Source organism: Python bivittatus, unplaced genomic scaffold (assembly GCF_059951505.1).
Source record: "Python bivittatus isolate LINGU-HERP-01145 unplaced genomic scaffold, Pbiv_v1 ctg000470_np1212, whole genome shotgun sequence".
Taxonomy (NCBI): Eukaryota; Metazoa; Chordata; class Lepidosauria; order Squamata; family Pythonidae; genus Python; species Python bivittatus.
The window spans coordinates 3,166,474-3,185,653 of NW_028277065.1; the positions used below are offsets into that span (position 1 = coordinate 3,166,474).

Consider the following 19,180-nt stretch of genomic DNA (forward strand, 5'->3'; position numbering starts at 1 on the left):
TCATGTATCGGCTTAAGCAGATATATTGTCAGAAAGTCTAGCCCCCTTAAAATTCTGTATATCAACATCACTCCAGGTTGATAATTTTACTGGAATCAAAACCAAGAATTGTACCTTTTCTCCCTCTGTTATAATATATCCATGTGGGATATGTAAAAGCCAAATAAACAATAAAACAATGTATGTGGGAAATTGATAAATTACCTTAGCAAAACCACCCGTTGATGTGCAGTTGGAAATCCAACTAATGCTTTGATCCTCCCTTCTTATCTTTTTCATGACCTTTTCTCAAAGTACTAGTATGCTTTTTCTTACCCTCTAAAATTATGCAAGATAAATTTCCTGGTGTCCCATATAATAAATGCCTTATATTAACTCAGGTAGTTGGACATGTATTAAGGTAGTGGTCTTTCTGCAAGGACTCCCAACATTTACTCATAACACCTATTCAAAGCAAATACCGAGGTAGACCAAATACTTGTTATTTCAACCTCCTTTTCTCAGATTTCAACCCACATACCATCAATAACGGTGATGACGCGGTGGCGCAGCGGCTTAATGACGCTGAAAGTTGCTGGCCAGAAATGGTTGACGCTTCAGCGGTTCGAGTCCAGCCTTCGCGTTAACAGGGTGAGCTCCTGTTTCCTCCCCAGTTCCTGTCAACCCAACAGGTCGAAAACTCACGTGAGTAGATAAATGGGGACTCTCACTCCGGTGGGAGGAAAAATGCTGGCGGCACCTTGCAAAAAGGAGTCGGGAGCAGTTGCCGGTAAGCACGAAAAACCGTGCATGCCCAAAAAGGGCGCGAAGCAACGGAAACCCCGCCTCCTGCGCTCGCCAGCTGGGCTCTGCTCTAGGAAGGAGGCACTGGCAAAACCACTTCCGAAACACCTTGCCTTGAAAACTGCAAAGGACTCGTCCAAGCAGTCACTGCAGAGTCGGTAACGACTGAGCGCAGATTAAAAAAAAAAAAAAAAACCATCAATAAGGGAGCAAAATTGCCTGTGGAACAATGGCTATTGGAAATCAATTTCATCAATGGAGCTTTGTTTGTGCCTGTTACCCCTTGCCTTGTCTTGCCTTTCATCTCTGCTCATATTAAATAAACCAGATTTATACTTTAATGTTAGTAATGGACATTCTTAATTTATTATACTTTATAGTCTAGACTGACTGCTTCTAATATTCGTTTTGCTTTATTTAACGTGTTTTATTATCTATCAGAGTGGGGTGGCATATACCTTTCATAAATTATTATTATTGCTATTATTATTAGTTGAATAGTCATAACATGACCTTTGCAGTCTTAATATTAACAATAAGTACTGTTTTTATAGTTAGATCTTAATGTTATTTATAGTTTTGTGTTAGTGGTCTTTAAAACCTTGATATCAATCTATAACTTTATACCTTAAATTCTAATCTCTATAATTTCATGTAGCCCTCTTATGGTACTGGTAAATTCCTTACGTCATGAAATCTATCAGAAGATCATAATATAGCATAAATGTTTTGATCTGCTGACTATTTTAATCTATTTTGTTTTATCTTATTTATTTAATGCAATTTTATTTTATTGTTTATACTACACCACCATATTTTAGTCCTTATAGTTTTAATATGAATAGAAAGAACAATTTTTTTATAATTAGATCTTAGTGTTAAAAAGTTCTACAGTTCTATGTCAGTAATCTCTGTATATTATTAATATCTTATTCTATATCTTAAATTATTATTCTTGGTTGTTTATAATTCTATATATTTCATACTGATATATCAGCAAAATAAAGACTAAGTTACTGAATCTTTTCTGCAGTCTTAAGAGCGTCAATATCCATTGTATGGGTATTCATTTTGATTTCTAAAAATAATGGTATATAATTCAGAAGACCATCCACAAACATCAGTGAATCTTCCAAAACAAAATTAACATCTGAAATAATTTCTGCCCAAACAGTAGAAGGATAAGATGGTAATGCATTGTAAATTAAGTGACAGTGACCACAAGTGTACATGCACCTAAAATTTTGTATAGATTTGTAGAATTAATCTGTTTCCAGTGATATGAAATAAGTACTTTGCCTAAGTATTTAGCCTGAAAATGTCTTCCTCAAGGCATGTTTTACTTCTTTATTTCTGAGACAATATATTAGAGGGTTCAAAAGAGGAACTATCACAGTGTAGAGCACTGACACAAGTTTGTTGGAGTTGTAGGCATACATAGCTTTGGGCCGTGCATAGGTGAAGAGGGTGGTGGAGTAAAAGAGCACCACCACTGTGAGGTGAGAACTACATGTAGAGAAGGCCTTCTTTCTTCCCTGAGTGGAAGGGATCTTCAGTATTGTTGAGATGATATAAATGTACGATGTAACAACCATGCAGAGAGGTACCATGATGACCATTAGAGCCAGGATAAAATCTACCAGTTCAGCTATGGATGAATCAGTGCAAGAGACATTCAAGAGGGGTGAAATGTCACAGAAATAGTGATTGATCTTGTAAGTGCTACAGTATTTCAGTTGCCCAATAAAACTAAGTTTGATCATGGAGGTGAGTAAACCACATATCCAGCACCCTGCAGAAAGCTGAGCACAGAAATTATTGCTCATGAGAACTGGGTAACGAAGTGGGTAGCATATGGCCAAGTACCGGTCATAGGCCATCACAGCTAGAAGAATATATTCACTGCACACAAAGGTAACAAAGAAATATAGCTGTGTTAGGCAGCCTTGGAAGGAGATGCGCCTGTCTTGTGTGACAAAATCTCCCAACATTTTTGGCACAATGACTGTGACATACCAGACTTCGAGGAAGGAGAGGTTGCACAGGAAGAAGTACATGGGCTTATGAAGGTTATTATTGACCCAAATGACTACAATGATTATCATATTCTCCACCAGGGTCATCAGGTAAGCAAAGAGGAAGAGGAGAAAGAGGAGAACCTGAAGCTCTGCACGGGTAGGGAATCCCAAAAGGATGAAGTAGCTGACATTTGTCTGGTTGGCTTCTTCCATTCTGAGTAGAATCTGTGATTTTAAAGAGAGAGAGAAAAGATATGAAACAGCATCAATTAACAATGACAACTTATATTTCTTTCACATTTTTGAAGTGTAAGACAAAACATATCCATGTATGAGAAATCGAATTCATCCTTGTTTATTATGATTCATTAGGTTTGAAAATGCAAAGGCTGAACAATAAGGCAGTGAAAAAAAATATTTAAAAAAGGAGGAAAATTATACCATATCCTTCTGACTGCATATTCAAAATACATTCCAAGCAAACCTATGCTACAATCCTGAAATATGCAGATTGAACTGAACTTGAAGCAAGAGCTTCAACTGGATTAAAGCAATGGTATTTAAATTATTTGTAGCATGTCTATTTATGTATGTGACACAGATATATGAACTCACAGGATGGATTGCCCTTGGAATTATAGTTTTATCCTTGAATACTAGGTAAATTTAATTAAAAATAATATAATGCTTTCCCTAGCCAAGCTGACAAAGAGTGCAAAATATGTTCACCAAGTTTCAGCTTTCATGCACCACTACATGAAGGGACTGGTCACTAAGATTCACAGTTGAGTGCTTTCAGTTGTCCCATTACATACCTGTAAAACCAAAAGGAATTCTAATACTATATGATTTTTGTTTTCCTTGAGAAATGATCTATATCAAGGTTCTCCTTGCAATATACTACCCCACATTTTCATAGATTTCATTCCCTTAGAACTCCTTAAGAATACTATTTCAATTTCTTTTCTATACATCAAAACTGCCTATATGTTATATTATCTATTCAACTGAATGCTATGCACAGAGTTGTAGAAAAAACAAATAAGGATACACCTCATATTACTCCAGATTGATTTTTTTTTCTTTTCTTTTTCATGCTGTCCTTTTATGAGGATGGACTTTTTTTATTCCTATAATACTGCTCTTTATTTTCTCATCTCTCCACCTTGGGACTAACCTTGAAAATTATTACAATTCTCTCAAGGATTGTAGTCTCAGAAGAAATGTTAATTCATTCACCCCATCAGAGTGTATGTTCTTTATAGTCCCTAACTGAGCATAAAGATCACACCTATAAGCTATTTTAGGAGAAAAAGACTAATTAAAACTAGGCAATAGAATGCTATAAGGAGAGGGATGATAATACATTGGAGGAGGAGGAGGAGGAGGAGGAGGAGGAGGAGGAGGAGGAGGAGGAGGAGGAGGAGGAGGAGGAGGAGGAGGAGGACCAGGAGGACCAGGAGGACCAGGAGGACCAGGAGAAGGAGAAGGAGAAGGAGAAGAAGAAGAAGAAGAAGAAGAAGAAGAAGAAGAAGAAGAAGAAGAAGAAGAAGAAGAAGAAGAAGAAGAAGAAGAAGAAGAAGAAGAAGAAGAAGAAATGTGCATGAACACACACACACAGCTTTTTAATTTTCAACACTTCAAAAGAAAATAAATAAAGTAAATACACTAATTTAAAATAAATAAATTAAACTAGGGAGATTAAACAGGACTTCTTGGGAGCCAAATTACTGACAGACTCTTGAAACTGCTGGTGCCTAAAATACTCACTTTCTTCTGCATTCCATTTTCATTATTCTTAGAGTACAAAACAAAGACTTAGAGCTGGTTGCCCACCAATAGTACATGTTTTAGGCTGCTACTTCATTCTCAACAATTCCTTTGACATGTATATCCATACCACTCATTGTTTGAACTTGGAGTATAAATTTCATAAAGTAAATATAAAATTAAATAATGCCATTCATATTTAAACATTTTGTAAATTTTAGAAAAAAAAAAGTTCCTGACCTCCCTCTTGATAGCATACTCCAGTTAAAGCCTGGAACATTTCTTTTTGGGCCCAGAGATATTTACTGGTATCACAGAAGACTGGCGAGGATATAGTAACGTGGACAACTTTTTCCCTTTGCATATATAAGAAATACCTATGTAGAAAGGATTATTTGGCCAATGTGAGTAAATTCTCCCACATGTGCAAAATTAGAAAAAGTTTCATAGCAAGCTTTGTGGATTGCCTCAGTGTATCACTTTCTTTTGTTAGCCTTTAATCTGTGTTCCCATTTATAGCAATGAAGATGAAAGGAACAACATGAGTCCTTAGTCCAACACCCAAGGGAAGGAGAAGCAATAGCTGCACATTAAAAAAAATATTTTCCAAAAAAAATATTCTTAACACTTAGGGTCTCTTATCTGGGTTTCCATGTTACTGATGGGAGATGCCATCAGACTATCCCCAAGTGATGTCTGTTTTAACCAATGCTTTACTATTGGCAGAAGGTCAGTTACCCGAGTTCCCAAGTTACTGACCAGCGATGTCATCAGATTATCCCCAGATGATGTCTCCTGGGACCCTGTCTTCTTTAAAAAGGTCTCTGGAGTGTACAGAGTAAGGGAGATGACCTTGACAGAAATATGCAAGAACCATTACGTAGGCAAAGGAAGCAAAACATCTCTTAAGTCCTGGGAAACAAGATATTTTTTGGAAGTGGCTCAGGCAAATATTTCCCAGATTCAGTGGAGTATAAGAAAGAAAGGAGGTACAGCATAACCAGATTTTCAAAATGCTGGTATCGTAGCCAGCCTCAATAAAAGGTAGTGCTGGTCTTCCTGTGGAGTTGGTTTTCTGGTCTGGTCTACTTCATGGGGCTGACAGCAGACAGTCCAGTTAAGTTATGGCCAAATCCCTGATAAGATGTGCTCCCAACACATCTCCAGGCATTATTGTTTGTATAACCCAGTCTAGCATTTCCATATGCTCAATTTGTTATACCAAGACCAGGATTGTGTAAATTATATTCCCTTAAGAGAGAAGATATACAGTATACTTTTCCAGGCTAAGAATGTTGTACTTGGATTCCCTTTTTCTATATAAAATATAGGTTATGCTTCAACTAGGAGGGATACTATTCTTATCATTACACAACAGAACATTTATACACAAGATGTAGGAAAAATTCATCCCTATTTATTAATGACAAATTGCAACAACAGGTATTGGTGAGTGAGTTGTGAGGCTAACCAAATGAAGCATTGAAAATCATTTCATCCAAATATTGCTTTTAGATAGATGAATAGATGATAGAGACAGGATAATATAGATGGTGTGTATTATTATTATTATTATTATTATTATTATTATTATTATTATTATTTCAGATCTGACCACTTGTTAACCAATGTCCCAAAAGACCAAAAGAGATTATTTTTTTAAAAATCAACATAGTATTTAGCCTAAACAGATTTTTAACTCTATTTTGTTCAGTGAACAAAGTAAAAAAGTCTGAAATACTGGGGGGGGGGGGGTTCTAACATTCAGAGCAGTCTGACAGTTGAATCCATTACCCAGAGAGATGATTGGCTATCCTTCACTGATACATTTAAGCAAAAGATGGATATCCATCATTATGCTTTAATTGAGACTGTTGCATTGATGGCTTCTATCAATTTTATGTCTCTATGATTTTATGAAAATAGAACTATGCTTTCTCAAAAAATGAGACCAGCTGTTTCTTGTGAATTCCACTTTATTATAGGATACATCAATACCTAAGAATACAAAAATACCTGAGCTGTATTTCTGAGAAAGGGAGAGAAAGGGAACAGAAACGAGAAAGAAATTGGCTCAATTGCATGAAGAAAAGAAGGTAAATGGTATGGAGAACATTGCAAATGGAGGCAGAGGCACCAATTTTAATCTTCTTCCATCTGTTTCCCATGATGGTAAAGAGCTACTCTGAATAATTGCTTAACGTGAAAATGTTTTCCTCAAGGCACAATTTACTTCTTTATTTCTGAGACAATATATTAGAGGGTTCAAAAGAGGAACTATCACAGTGTAGAGCACTGACACAAGTTTGTTGGAGTTGTAGGCATACATAGCTTTGGGCCGTGCATAGGTGAAGAGGGTGGTGGAGTAAAAGAGCACCACCACTGTGAGGTGAGAACTACACGTAGAGAAAGCCTTCTTTCTTCCCTGAGCTGAAGGGATCTTCAGAACTGTTGAGATGATATAAATGTACGATGTAACAACCATGCAGAGAGGTACCATGATAACCATTAGAGCCAGGATAAAATCTACCAGTTCAGCTACGGATGAATCAGTGCAAGAGACATTCAAGAGGGGTGAAATGTCACAGAAATAGTGATTGATCTTGTAAGTGCTACAGTATTTCAGTTGGCCAATAAAGCTAAGTTTGATCATGGAGGTGACAAAACCACACATCCAGCTTCCTGCCGAAAGCCAAGCACATAATGTATTGTTCATGAGAACTGGGTAATGAAGTGGATAACATATGGCCAAGTACCGGTCATAGGACATAACAGCCAGAAGAACAAATTCGCTGCACATAAAACTGACAAAGAAATATAGCTGTGTTAGGCAGCCTTGGAAGGAGATACGTTTGTCTTGTGTGACAAAATCTCCCAGCATTTTAGGGACAGTAATAGTAATATACCAGACTTCGAGGAAGGAGAGGTTGCACAGGAAGAAGTACATGGGCTTATGAAGGTTATTATTGACCCAGATGACTACAATGATTATCATATTCTCCACCAGGGTCATCAGGTAAGCAAAGAGGAAGAGGAGAAAGAGGAGAACCTGAAGCTCTGCACGGGTAGGGAATCCCAAAAGGATGAAGTAGCTGACATTTGTCTGGTTGGCTTCTTCCATTCTGAGTAGAATCTGTGATTTAGAAGAGAGGGAAAAGATATGAAACAATGTCAATTAACCTATGATCACTATATTTCTTTCACATTGTTGAGTGTGAAAAAAAATCCATAAATGACAACTCTAGTTTGCTCTTGTTTATTTCAAAACATTGGATTTAAAAATATAAAGGCTGAACAATAATCCTGTATGTGTGTATGTGTGTGTGTGTGTGTGTGTGTGTGAGAGAGAGAGAGAGAGAGAGAGATGATAGAGAGAAATTACTAATGCTGCAATCATAAATATACAGGTTGACCTGATACTTCATGAATCATGTGAGTGCTTTAGTGGGATTGAAATAATGGGGATTAAGTTATTTGTACCTCTGTAAATATGATAGAGACAGGTAGAAACAGAAAGGCTTCATTGGGAATTATAGTTTTATCCTAAAATTCAAAATTAATCCAATTGAGGGCAACCAAATACTCTCCCAGGTAAACCTGACTGAGAGTGCAAAACATTTTCACCACATTGCAGCTGCCATGCACCAGAGGAAGAAGGGACTGGTCACTTATATTCATAATTCAGTTCTTTTAGTTATCCCATTACACACCTGTAAAACCAAAAGGAATTTGAATTCTACTTGAAAATGTTTTCTCTCTTGTCTCTGATGAGTTTGCATACTTCCACAATTCTTCTCCATATTTCTTTCCTAATTTAAAGTCCCAATTTAGATACTTTTCTGAACACACGAAAGTGTCACAGTGAGTAGGAAGGGTCTGTGAACATAACTAAGCCTCTGAACTCATATTTTTCTGACAAAAGTTCTGAAGTAACCCTACTTACCTCTGCTTCATTGGATTCTTAGATCATGCCTACTACTGTCCTTACATTTAGTGTAAGTGGAAGTCATAACAGCATGACTTTAACCTTCTGCTCAAATATACAGGTGTTCAATGGAGATCAAGGAAGCTACATTCTTTTTACACTTTCAGGATTCCATCTGTTCAGGAATATGTATCAGCAGAGCTTTAGTGCTGCTATGAAGTGGACAACATTTTGTGTTTCTGTTTCAAAGTTTCTTCAGAATGCTGAACAAAGATTCCCCCCCCCCAACCTGGTGTCTTCTTTCTCTGATACAAAATATAGAAGAAGAGTAATCTTGATGTGATAAATCCAGTTAACATTCCATTAGGTGATCTCCTTCCTTCCAGAGAAGGCAGGATTCAGTAGAACTTCTACTCATGTTCAATGAAAAGCAAATAAAAACTTAATTTTCAAACTTCCCTCTCAGTATCTGATAGTTGAGCAGTTAGAGGGGGGATCAATACACATCAGGATGCTGAAATTGAGATATTGTATGCAATCCCTTACAGATTTTGATGTACATTTTACAGGTGCTGGTGGTTCTTCTTTCTGTCTGTCTATCTATGAACAAGCAATCTCTTATATTTGAAAACATAAAATCTAGCATATACATATCTCCTTCCTTAGGTGAAAAACTTTAATTTTCTGGCACACAAATATTCACACTATCTTAATCCCTTTTCACGGGTTTGAAACTTGTATGTCCATACCCGAGAAAGCAGGGCTCAGCATACTAGCTCTGTCTCTGAAACTTTCTATCACCTTGTGTTCCCACTCTATTGATAAAAAAAATTCCATATGATTTACAACACCCAGTTTTCAGAGGCTGAATGTTTTTCATATTATTCACTTCCTTTCTTCATATGTAAGCTGTATATATACTTTTAAATTCAATTAAATGCCACTCACAATGTTTTAAGGAAAAAAAATAAAAAAATATTTTCACCTCAGATACATTCAGATCAGTTTTGTTTTGGCTCTTTCTTCTTATGGAGATGGATTTCTTCTATTGATAGAAGACTCCTTATTTATCTTCTCATGTCTGTACCATGGGACTAAGAGATTAAGCTTGAAGATGATTACTCCTCTCCTAAGGATTACAGCTTTAGAAGATATTTTACATCTTATACCTCATCAGTGTATCTCTTCTTTACAATTCACAACTGAGCATAAAGTTCACAGCTGTAAGTTAATGCAAGAAAAGACAACTAAAAAACTAGGCCATAGAAAACTTAGTACTGAATAGAAATGAAAAATCCATTTTTGGCTTAAGTAAAAGGATAGCATGGATTTTTTAAAAAAATCATCATCATCCTCATCATCATCCTCATCATCATCCTCATCATCATCATCCTCATCATCATCATCATCGGTATTGTGTGTTCATACATATAGCATTTTAATTTTTCACATTCTAAAGAAAAATAAAGCAAATGCCACACTAATTTAAGATTTAAAGTAAGGAGCTTAAACAGGACACCTCAAGAACTGGATGATTATCAGACTTTTTGAAGTTACAATGGAAGAGAATACATGTAGCTGAGGGTCACACTGTGGAGTTCTTGGTGCTCTCTGAGTTTGGTTGTTTGCTTGCAGACATTTCATTACCCAACTGGATAACAGTATCAGTGTGAGTGAGTGTGGGGTTTGCTGCCTGTTGAAGTGCAGTAGCTTGCCCTGCCAGTGTTGTGGGGGAGCATGGTTTCCTTCCTGGTGGTTCCTTGATTATATTATTCTTTTCTGCCTGATTGTTTGTCTGATGTACTATATATCCCTGCTTATATGAATGTTGGCTAGGTATATGTTCTAGTCTTTTTGTTTACTTTCTAGATTTGTTATTATTTCCTTTGAATGGTGTGTAAACATAGTTTACCACCATGTGTTGAGAGAAACAATCAGTTACAATCTTTACAGAGCTGCAACTGAAAACATTGTTCTAGAAGACAAGCATCTCTATTTATAAGTCCTAGCAGCTAAGAAGGCAAGGCTATTTTCTCTTCATTCAAAACATGTCTCTTAAGCAGACTAATCGTCTTCTATGTGGGAAGTTGAAAGGAAATAGCTGGAAAAATATAAGTGGACAAGGAACTCCTTATCCAAGCACTTACTGTGGATGAAAAGTTTTCCTTGTCAAGCAAATTTTGAAAGAGAGGTTTATTCCCACATTATTGATGGAATTGTGTGTGTGAGACATACATAGAGACAGCATACACATTTGTTCTCAAGGTAGTATATTAAGGCAGTAACTTAGTGAATCATACCAAAAGGAAAAAGGGAAACAATTTAAGACAAATACTAGTTGAACAATAATAAAATTATATAGAACAATAGCTTGGGCAAAATCCTTTTATGAACTAAGTGTACATAAAATAGAAGCTTGAGAATTTGGTACCCAAAGAGAATTTCAAAAACAAGGTGACATCAAAAGTACATGCCCTAGCTGTAACCAATGCCTTTTTTACCTCAAAATTTAAAAAATTCTTAACAAGTACCAGAAATCCCTTCTATGTATTATTCCATATACTATACTACTAGTAATAGTAGTAACAACAACAGCTATAACAATAACAACCACCAATACTGGTGAGTTACCAGTGAAACTAAGACATTGATTGAAAAATAATATATTGAAAGATTATAATATGGATTAATAAAAAGTTCACACTGTTTGCCAAAGTGTCAGTGATACCAGAATATTTTTAATGTAATTCAGTATAGCATAAATGTATTTTCAGTTCTACTCTATTCAGTAACCCAAGCAATAAGTGTGCAATGTTAGAAAAACCTTAACCTTAAGAGAAGCTTGAGAGCAGAATCCATTCCCCAGAGAGGTGGTTGGATCACTTTCACTCAGGAGAGGGTGGAACAGTCATCTGTCATGAATCGTGAAGTTTCTGCATTGAACAGATATTTGGATTCAATAACCTTAATGACCCCTATCAACTTGGTGTGTCTTTGGTTTTGGTGAAAATGTGATTTCCATTTCTCAGAAAATGAGGACAATTGTTTTTCATGACTTCTCTTTTATTTTTGGATGCTGAGAGAAACAATAACTTCTGTGAGAAGGTGGGCTGGAAATAAAAATGCCTTTTTTCAACTGCATGTTCACCTGAGGGTAAAGAGAATGGTGGTCATGGAGGACACAAAACATAAGAACTAAAGAACGAATGTTCTTTAGCTGTTCTCACTTCCCAATTTTATGGGTTATATTTTCAGATTATACATTTTTTAATGAAAGAAACACCTCATATGTGAACCATTTTGCATTAGAATGGAGGATATTATAGTTTAAAAAGGTAAAAGTATGGATTAAAGGAAAAAGAATTTTCAAATCCTTAGTAGCATACATACAATCACCAACACAACTGATTTTTAGATGTTTACTTTTTTTATTCCACCTTTTATTCCACCTATAATAATAACAACAACAACAACACAACAACAACTCAAGGTGGCTAACATACCTAATATTCTTTCCTCCTCCTACTTTCTCCACAACAATAACACTGTGACATGAGTTGCCCTTAGAGAGAGTGACTGAACCAAAGTCACCCTGCTGGCTTTCATTCCTCAGGCAAGATTAAAACTCACAGTCTCCTGCTTTCTAGCCTGGAGCCTTAACCACTAGACCAAACTGGTTCTTAATATCTATATCAGAAACTATTGGGAAGAAATTTTAATATTTTTTTTATGCATTTGTTTCACATACAAGCAAAAAGGAAAACACTTTCCAAAAGCAATTTGGACTTCCCTGTTTCTCAAACTGTAAATAAGAGGGTTTAACAATGGGGACAGGACAGTGTAGAACAGTGATAGGTATTTATCTGTGCCTAAAGAATCTCTTGACTTTGGTGTCACATAGGCTATTATTCCAGAACCATAGAAGCCCAGAACTACCATGAGATGTGAGGAACATGTTGAGAAGGCCTTGTGCCTTCCTTCAACAGATGGTATCTTCAGAATGGTGATGCCAATACAAATATAGGACATCAGGATCATGGAAAAGGGTATCACTGCAAGCAAAACAGCCTCTAATAGAGCTACCTGTTCATTTATAGATGTATCTCCACAGACCAGACTAAGCAAAGCAGGAAGATCACAGAAGAAGTGATTGATTTCATTTGAATTACAGAAACGAGAGGTGAACAAAAGGAAAGTCTGGGCAAGTTGCATTGGAATTCCAGCTAGCCATGAGGCAGCCACTAGCCCATAGCACACTCTGGCATTCATAATGAGTGTATAACGCAAGGGTTGGCAGATGGCAACATAGCGGTCATAAGCCATAGCAGCCAGGAGGAAGCATTCTGCTGCCCCTGTGATAAGAAAGACACTCATTTGAAAGGCACATCTGGCAAATTGTATGGTTCTATCTTCTGAGAGAAGGTTTTCAAGCATCTTAGGTATAATGATTGAAGTGTAGCAAATATCTAGACAGGACAAGTTCCTGAGGAAGAAATACATGGGGGTGTGGAGGGTCTGATCGGCTAGTGTCACGGTAATTATGAGGGCATTCCCAATCAGGATCAACAGATAGATGGTTAAGAAAGCGGTGAAGAACAAGCCCTCTAGACCTGGAAAAGTGGAAAATCCCAGTAGCACGGAGCTATTGGTTGTACTCTTGTTTATTCTCATCTGGTGAAAACAGTTGGGAGGGGTGGAAAGGAGAAAGCATGTCAATATATCTTTACACCAGTTGAGATACATCTAGTACTTTAAAGGAAAGACAGTATAATACAGATAAGCATATTCTGTGAATTCATAAGAACAATTATTAATGGAACTAATTTAGCAAAGTTGTTTTATGTGTTGTGTGGAGTAGTCAATCAGGATGTGTAAAACTGTATTACATAATGTATTATGAAACCAAGTCATGGTGCTTCGCAAATCATATTTTATGTGTTGTGTGGACCTGTCAATCACAGTGTGCACAATGAAGTATGGTTAATTAAAACATAAAACATTAAATCCAGTCCTAGACTCATTTACTTAAAGCTAAGTACTACTAACACAAATTTCTACCTGAAATACAGCTCATAAGGGTAGAGGAGCAAGAAGAACCAAGAAATCTTTTTTTTAAAAAAAAACTCTTAACAGCATCAGAACAAATATATATTCCATGTTACATTTTGTAATAAAGAAAGCTTACCTTTTCATGAAGTAAAGCAGACTGCTCTTCAAAAATTACATGATTTCACACTTCAGTGTGCTTGACTAGTTCTTCCCTCAATGATGTTTGTATCTCATATCTCATCCAAAAGAAATACTGTATCTGCTAACGCCAGTATGACTTAGAGAAAAAGTCAACCCAGAAGTGGGAAATCTGGGTGTGAGGGAAAGGTAAACAATTGAGTGCAGGTGGGTGAAGTTTCTTTGCCAGCAAATGTTTTACAGAGAGGGATATATTGTTAAAATCTGGAAGGTATTCTCTCAAAGAGTGGAATATAGAACAGGAAACCAGAATGGTTAACACTTTGTATTAGTTGGAATTCAAATAAAGTGACATCCATCTGATCTTTGTCTGTGTCTCTTTAAGTATCATATTTATATTCTATGTTTCAGCTTGGAAATGATGTTCAAGGTGGCTTTTGATGAAAATAAAAGCAACAATTTAAAACTATTTGGAAACACAAGAACGTAGTAAAAATGATAACACAGCAGCAGCAAAGGAAAAAAGAAAAGCTTCCTATATACCAAAGCCCCCACCTAAATAATACACTCATCAATAATCTATATAATTACATAGTTACTTACTTATTTACTCCTTTCTTTGGTGGAGGAATTGGATAATAAAGCTATGCAGGATAAGACTAGGTCTACTTTGTGGGAGGAAAAAAAAAAGGCTCCCAATAATGGCAACAAAAGTAATTTAAAACTTGGAGGTATTCTCAAAAGTGTTTCATCTAACCAGGAACTCTCCCATATGAAGACACTTAAAAAATGTTCTCCAAGAGAGGACAAAGAGATTTCCTAGAACATTGAATCACTTTCAGTGTCTGATGAGAATTTGTGGGGGAGGGATCTCACCTTTTTAACATGTATACCATAAATTCAAATAACAATGAAGAAAAATCTGCAAATAAACTGTGACTGAGAATCTGAAAGACAAGACACAAGTCCTGTCCGCCTTATGAAACAAGATTGCTTGCTTATATTCCCCTTACTATTTGCTTATCAAGCTTCTGTCTTCACTTTATCAATTGTGGTTTTAGTAATTTCAGTAATAAGAAAACTGTAAGAACTCTTCCTACTGTTATCTGCTGTAAAATACCACTTACAGCCCTACACTAATCCAGTTCTATATAAAAATATTAAAAACCAGAGGGAACGATCACAGATTCCATTTGAATTGATATTTTGTGCTGAATTGTCCAAGTAACCATTGTGGTTATTATGCAGGATACAAATGATAGTAGGAAGGCTTTTGTAGGCATATTTGAAAATTGGCTTCTCATTAAGAGAACATTTCCCAAGAGTTTGTTGTTGTTTTTTTTTGCCCTCTCATTCTCTACTGGAGCTATATAGAAATAATGATATAACAAGAAATTAAAAATTAATTTGCCTAATAAATGCACGTGATAAATTTTAAATAAGGATTCCCCAGTTATCTGATATCAATTCAGTCACATTGATCCATTAGCTAAGCAACATCCATAACCTCTGTGTTTACAGTCTGAACTAGGAAAGTTATTGAATATTCCTAAAAAGTCCCATCTGGGCCAGATTAAACTTTGAATTACCCTCATTAAAAAAGAAGTCATTCCAAATTCAAAGTTTAGGAGATATCACAAGCTGGGGAGGATTCTTGTGTTAATCAATTATATTTCCCTGTGAGGGATCTCTTTCAGTTTTGCTTCCTCATTAATACAATTGGAAATATGGCCAAAAAAAAAAGTATCACAATAAAATACACATTCAGTTTAGCTCTCTGTGCCTGAAGGTCTTCCTCATCTCATTTCAGTGAAACAAACAAATGAACTAATTACTTGGCCTGCAGTCTGAAAAACACATTGTTGGGAATATGCCCAACTCAGTTTAGTTGGACTTAAGTCCAAGAAGGGAAGCACACAGCTGCTTTCTCCAAATTATTAATTCAGTCCATGTATGTATGTATGTATGTATGTATGTATGTATGTATGTATATATATATATATATATATATATATATATATATATTAATCTGCGCTCAGTCGTTACCGACTCTGCAGTGACTGCTTGGACGAGTCCTTGCAGTTTTCAAGGCAAGTGTTTCGGAAGTGGTTTGCCAGAGCCTCCTTCCTAGAGCAGAGCCCAGCTGGTGAGCGCAGGAGGCGGGGTTTCCGTTGCTTCGCGCCCTTTTCGGGCGCGTGCGGTTTTTCGCGCTTACCAGCAACTGCTCCTGACTCCTTTTTGCAAGGCGCCGCCAGCATTTTTCCTCCCACCGGAGTGAGAGTCCCCATTTATCTACTCACGTGTGTTTTCGACCTGTTGGGTTGACAGGAACTGGGGAGGAAACAGGAGCTCACCCTGCTAACGCGAAGGCTGGACTCGAACCGCTGAAGCGTCGACCATTTCTGGCCAGCAACTTTCAGCGTCATTAAGCCGCTGCGCATATAGGAAGCTGCATATTTGTCATTATTACATTTTCATGAATTGTTCCATCCTGTCCAAAGTTTTCCATAGTTTCCTGGGTTTGTTTTTTTTTTCCCTTTTCAACATAAAAGACAGACAGAGTAGTGTTATCACTATTGCTCCTCTTTTTCTTCTTCTTCTTCTTGGCACTACCCCCCCCCCCCACTGCACCATCATAATTTGATGTATTGCCACAGGCATGCTTTAATGTGAACCCCAGGCAGATATTAGGCCTAGTTGCTTCTTTCAACTGACATATGTGTGTCAGACATTGGAACAAAGTAGGTACATTTAGGATTAGTGTTATAATATAAATGTACAGACAGGGTCATTTTTGTGTGATTAAGGGTTGCTGCAGATGTCACTGACAGGAATTATATGCATAATGGAGGCCCTGAATGCTTGAACAATTTCTCACCCCATTGTGGTCTTATCCATATTACGATTCTTCTTTTACTAAGAAGATTCAAACACTGAAAGAAATATAAAAAACTAGCAATAATTTTGCAAAGACTTACAAGGATGAGTAAACATAAAAACGTAACTCAGGGTAGGGGCTGCTGATTTGTATCTGATCCTCACCCAAGTGGTCTCTAAAAAAGGCAAGTTTCTACAGCTCTCATGAAACTCTTCTAAAAAGAGCAGAAATGTCTTATAAAATAAGTTTATGCTTGAGCATAAAGCCCTCTCCTCCTCCTTTTCCCATCACCATCCATAGCTGAAGTCACTCATTAAAAGGTTGCAGAGGGGGGCAGCCAGCCTTGAAGTTTCCCCTTCACATGCCTGTCTTTTTCCTTATTCCAAAAAGAAATCTCCTTCAGCTCAATGAAGCCAGAACTTCCTGCACCCTCTGCTAGACTTCAGCCCAGTCAATGTGCGTCTTTGATGTACCTTTTACAGGTATTATGTCTGGCTGGTTCATCTCTCTCTCTCTCTCTATTCCATATTCTATACTATTAGCAATTGAAGTAACAACAACAACAATATATTGTTCAATTAGTAGTGAAGCTAATCAAGACATTGATTGAAAAGTAATTTATTGAAAAGTTATAATATGGATTATTAAAAAGTTCACATTGTTAGCCAAAGTCTCAATGATACCAGAGTATTTTCATGTAATTCAGTATAGCCTAAATACATTTTCATTTCTATTCTGTTCTGTAACCCAAGTATTCACTATGCAATATTAGGTAGTTGGATCACTTTCACTCAGGGGAGGATGGAACAGTCATCTGGCATGGATCTTGAAATTTCCAGATTGAATAGACATTTGGATTCAATAACCTCAATGACCCCTATCAAGTTGATGTGTATCTGCTTTTGATGAAAATGGGATTATCCATTTCTCTGAAAATGAGGACAGTTATTTTTCTTGATTTCTGTTTTTTTTTTCTTTTTCTTCTTCTTCTTTTTATTTTTTTGGTGGGGGGAGATGCTGAGATACCAAAAAAAACCTCTATGAGAAGGTGGGTTGGGAATACAAATACTAAGTTTTTCAATTGCATGTCCACCTGAGAGTAAAGAAAATGGTAGTCATGGAGGGCACAAAACAACACATGAATTAAAGAACTAATGTTATTTTCACTCCCAAACTTCATGTGCTATGCTTTCATATTTCAAGGTTTTTTTAATGAAAGAAATATCTCATATATGAACCATTTTGCATTAGCATGGAGGATATTATACTTTAAAAAGACAAAAATATAGATTACAGGAAACAGAAATTTCAAATCCTCAGCAGCATAGATACAATCATCAACACAGCTGACTTGTTCATATCTCACTATGTTAATATATCAGGAACTATCAGGAAGGAATTTTAATTCTTTTTGTATGCATTTGTTTCACACATGAGGAAAAAGCAAACAGACTTTTCCAAAAGCATTTTGGACTTCCCTGTTTCTCAAACTGTAAATAAGAGGATTCAACAATGGAGACAGGACAGTGTAGAACAGTGACAGGTATTTATTTGTGTCTAAAGTATCTCTTGCCTTTGGTGTTACATAGACTATTATTCCAGAACCATAGAAGGCCAGAACTACCATGAGATGTGAGGAACATGTTGAGAAGGCCTTGTGCCTTCCTTCAACAGAAGGTATCTTCAGAATGTTGATGGCAATACAAATATAGGACATCAAAATCATGGAAAAGGGTATCACTGCAAGCAAAAGAACCTCTAACAGAGCTACCTGTTCATTTATAGATGTATCTCCACAGACCAGGCTAAGCAAAGCGGGAATGTCACAGAAGAAATGATTGATTTCATTTGAATTACAGAAACAAGAGGTAAACACAAGGAAAGTCTGGGCAAGTTGCACTGGAATTCCAGCTAGCCATGAGGCAGCCACTAGCCCATAGCACACTCTAGCATTCATAATGAGTGTATAACGCAAGGGTTGGCAGATGGCAACATAGCGGTCATAAGCCATAGCAGCCAGGAGGAAGCATTCTGCTGCCCCTGTGATAAGAAAGACACTCATTTGAAAGGCACAACTGACAAATTGTATGGTTCTATCTTCTGAGAGAAGGTTTTCAAGCATCTTAGGTATAATGATTGAAGTGTAGCAAATCTCTAGACAGGACAGGTTCCTGAGGAAGAAATACATGGGGATGTGGAGGGCCTGATCGGCTAGTGTCATGGTAATTATGAGGGCATTCCCAGTCAGGATCAACAAATAGATGGTTAAGAAAGTGGTGAAGAACAAACCCTCCAGACCTGGAAAAGTGGAAAATCCCAGTAGCATGAAGCTATTGGTTGTACTCTTGTTTATTCTCATCTGGTGAAAACAGTTGGGAGGGGTGGAAAGGAGAAAGCATGTCAATATATCTTTACATCAGTTGAGATACATCTAGTACTTTAAAGGAAAGACAGTATAATACAGATAAGCATATTCTGTGAATTCATAAGAACAATTATTAATGGAACTAATTTAGCAAAGTTGTTTTATGTGTTGTGTGGTTTTATGTCAATCATGGTGTGTAAAATACACCATGCTTAATTAAAACATAAAACATTCAATGCAGTCCTAGACTTGTT

The 19,180-nt window shown here is 36.7% G+C and overlaps 4 protein-coding genes across 4 annotated transcripts; all 4 read right to left on the reverse strand.

Moving 5' to 3' along the window:
- Positions 1 to 2,090: 2,090 nt before the first annotated feature.
- LOC103057299 (olfactory receptor 6Y1-like) lies at positions 2,091 to 3,029 on the reverse strand. Its single transcript, XM_007438520.2, has one exon. The coding sequence runs from the start codon at positions 3,012 to 3,014 to the stop codon at positions 2,091 to 2,093; it is 924 nt and encodes a 307-aa protein (XP_007438582.1). The 5' UTR covers positions 3,015 to 3,029.
- A 3,739-nt stretch (positions 3,030 to 6,768) lies between these two features.
- Positions 6,769 to 7,707, reverse strand: LOC103057535 (olfactory receptor 6Y1-like). The gene has a single exon (XM_007438521.2). The coding sequence runs from the start codon at positions 7,690 to 7,692 to the stop codon at positions 6,769 to 6,771; it is 924 nt and encodes a 307-aa protein (XP_007438583.1). The 5' UTR covers positions 7,693 to 7,707.
- A 4,488-nt stretch (positions 7,708 to 12,195) lies between these two features.
- LOC103057777 (olfactory receptor 10A2-like) lies at positions 12,196 to 13,167 on the reverse strand. The gene has a single exon (XM_007438522.2). It carries the CDS (start codon positions 13,165 to 13,167, stop codon positions 12,196 to 12,198), a length of 972 nt encoding a protein of 323 aa, XP_007438584.2.
- A 4,820-nt stretch (positions 13,168 to 17,987) lies between these two features.
- LOC103058012 (olfactory receptor 10A5-like) lies at positions 17,988 to 18,920 on the reverse strand. The gene has a single exon (XM_007438523.1). It carries the CDS (start codon positions 18,918 to 18,920, stop codon positions 17,988 to 17,990), a length of 933 nt encoding a protein of 310 aa, XP_007438585.1.
- Between the last annotated feature and the right edge of the window lie 260 nt (positions 18,921 to 19,180).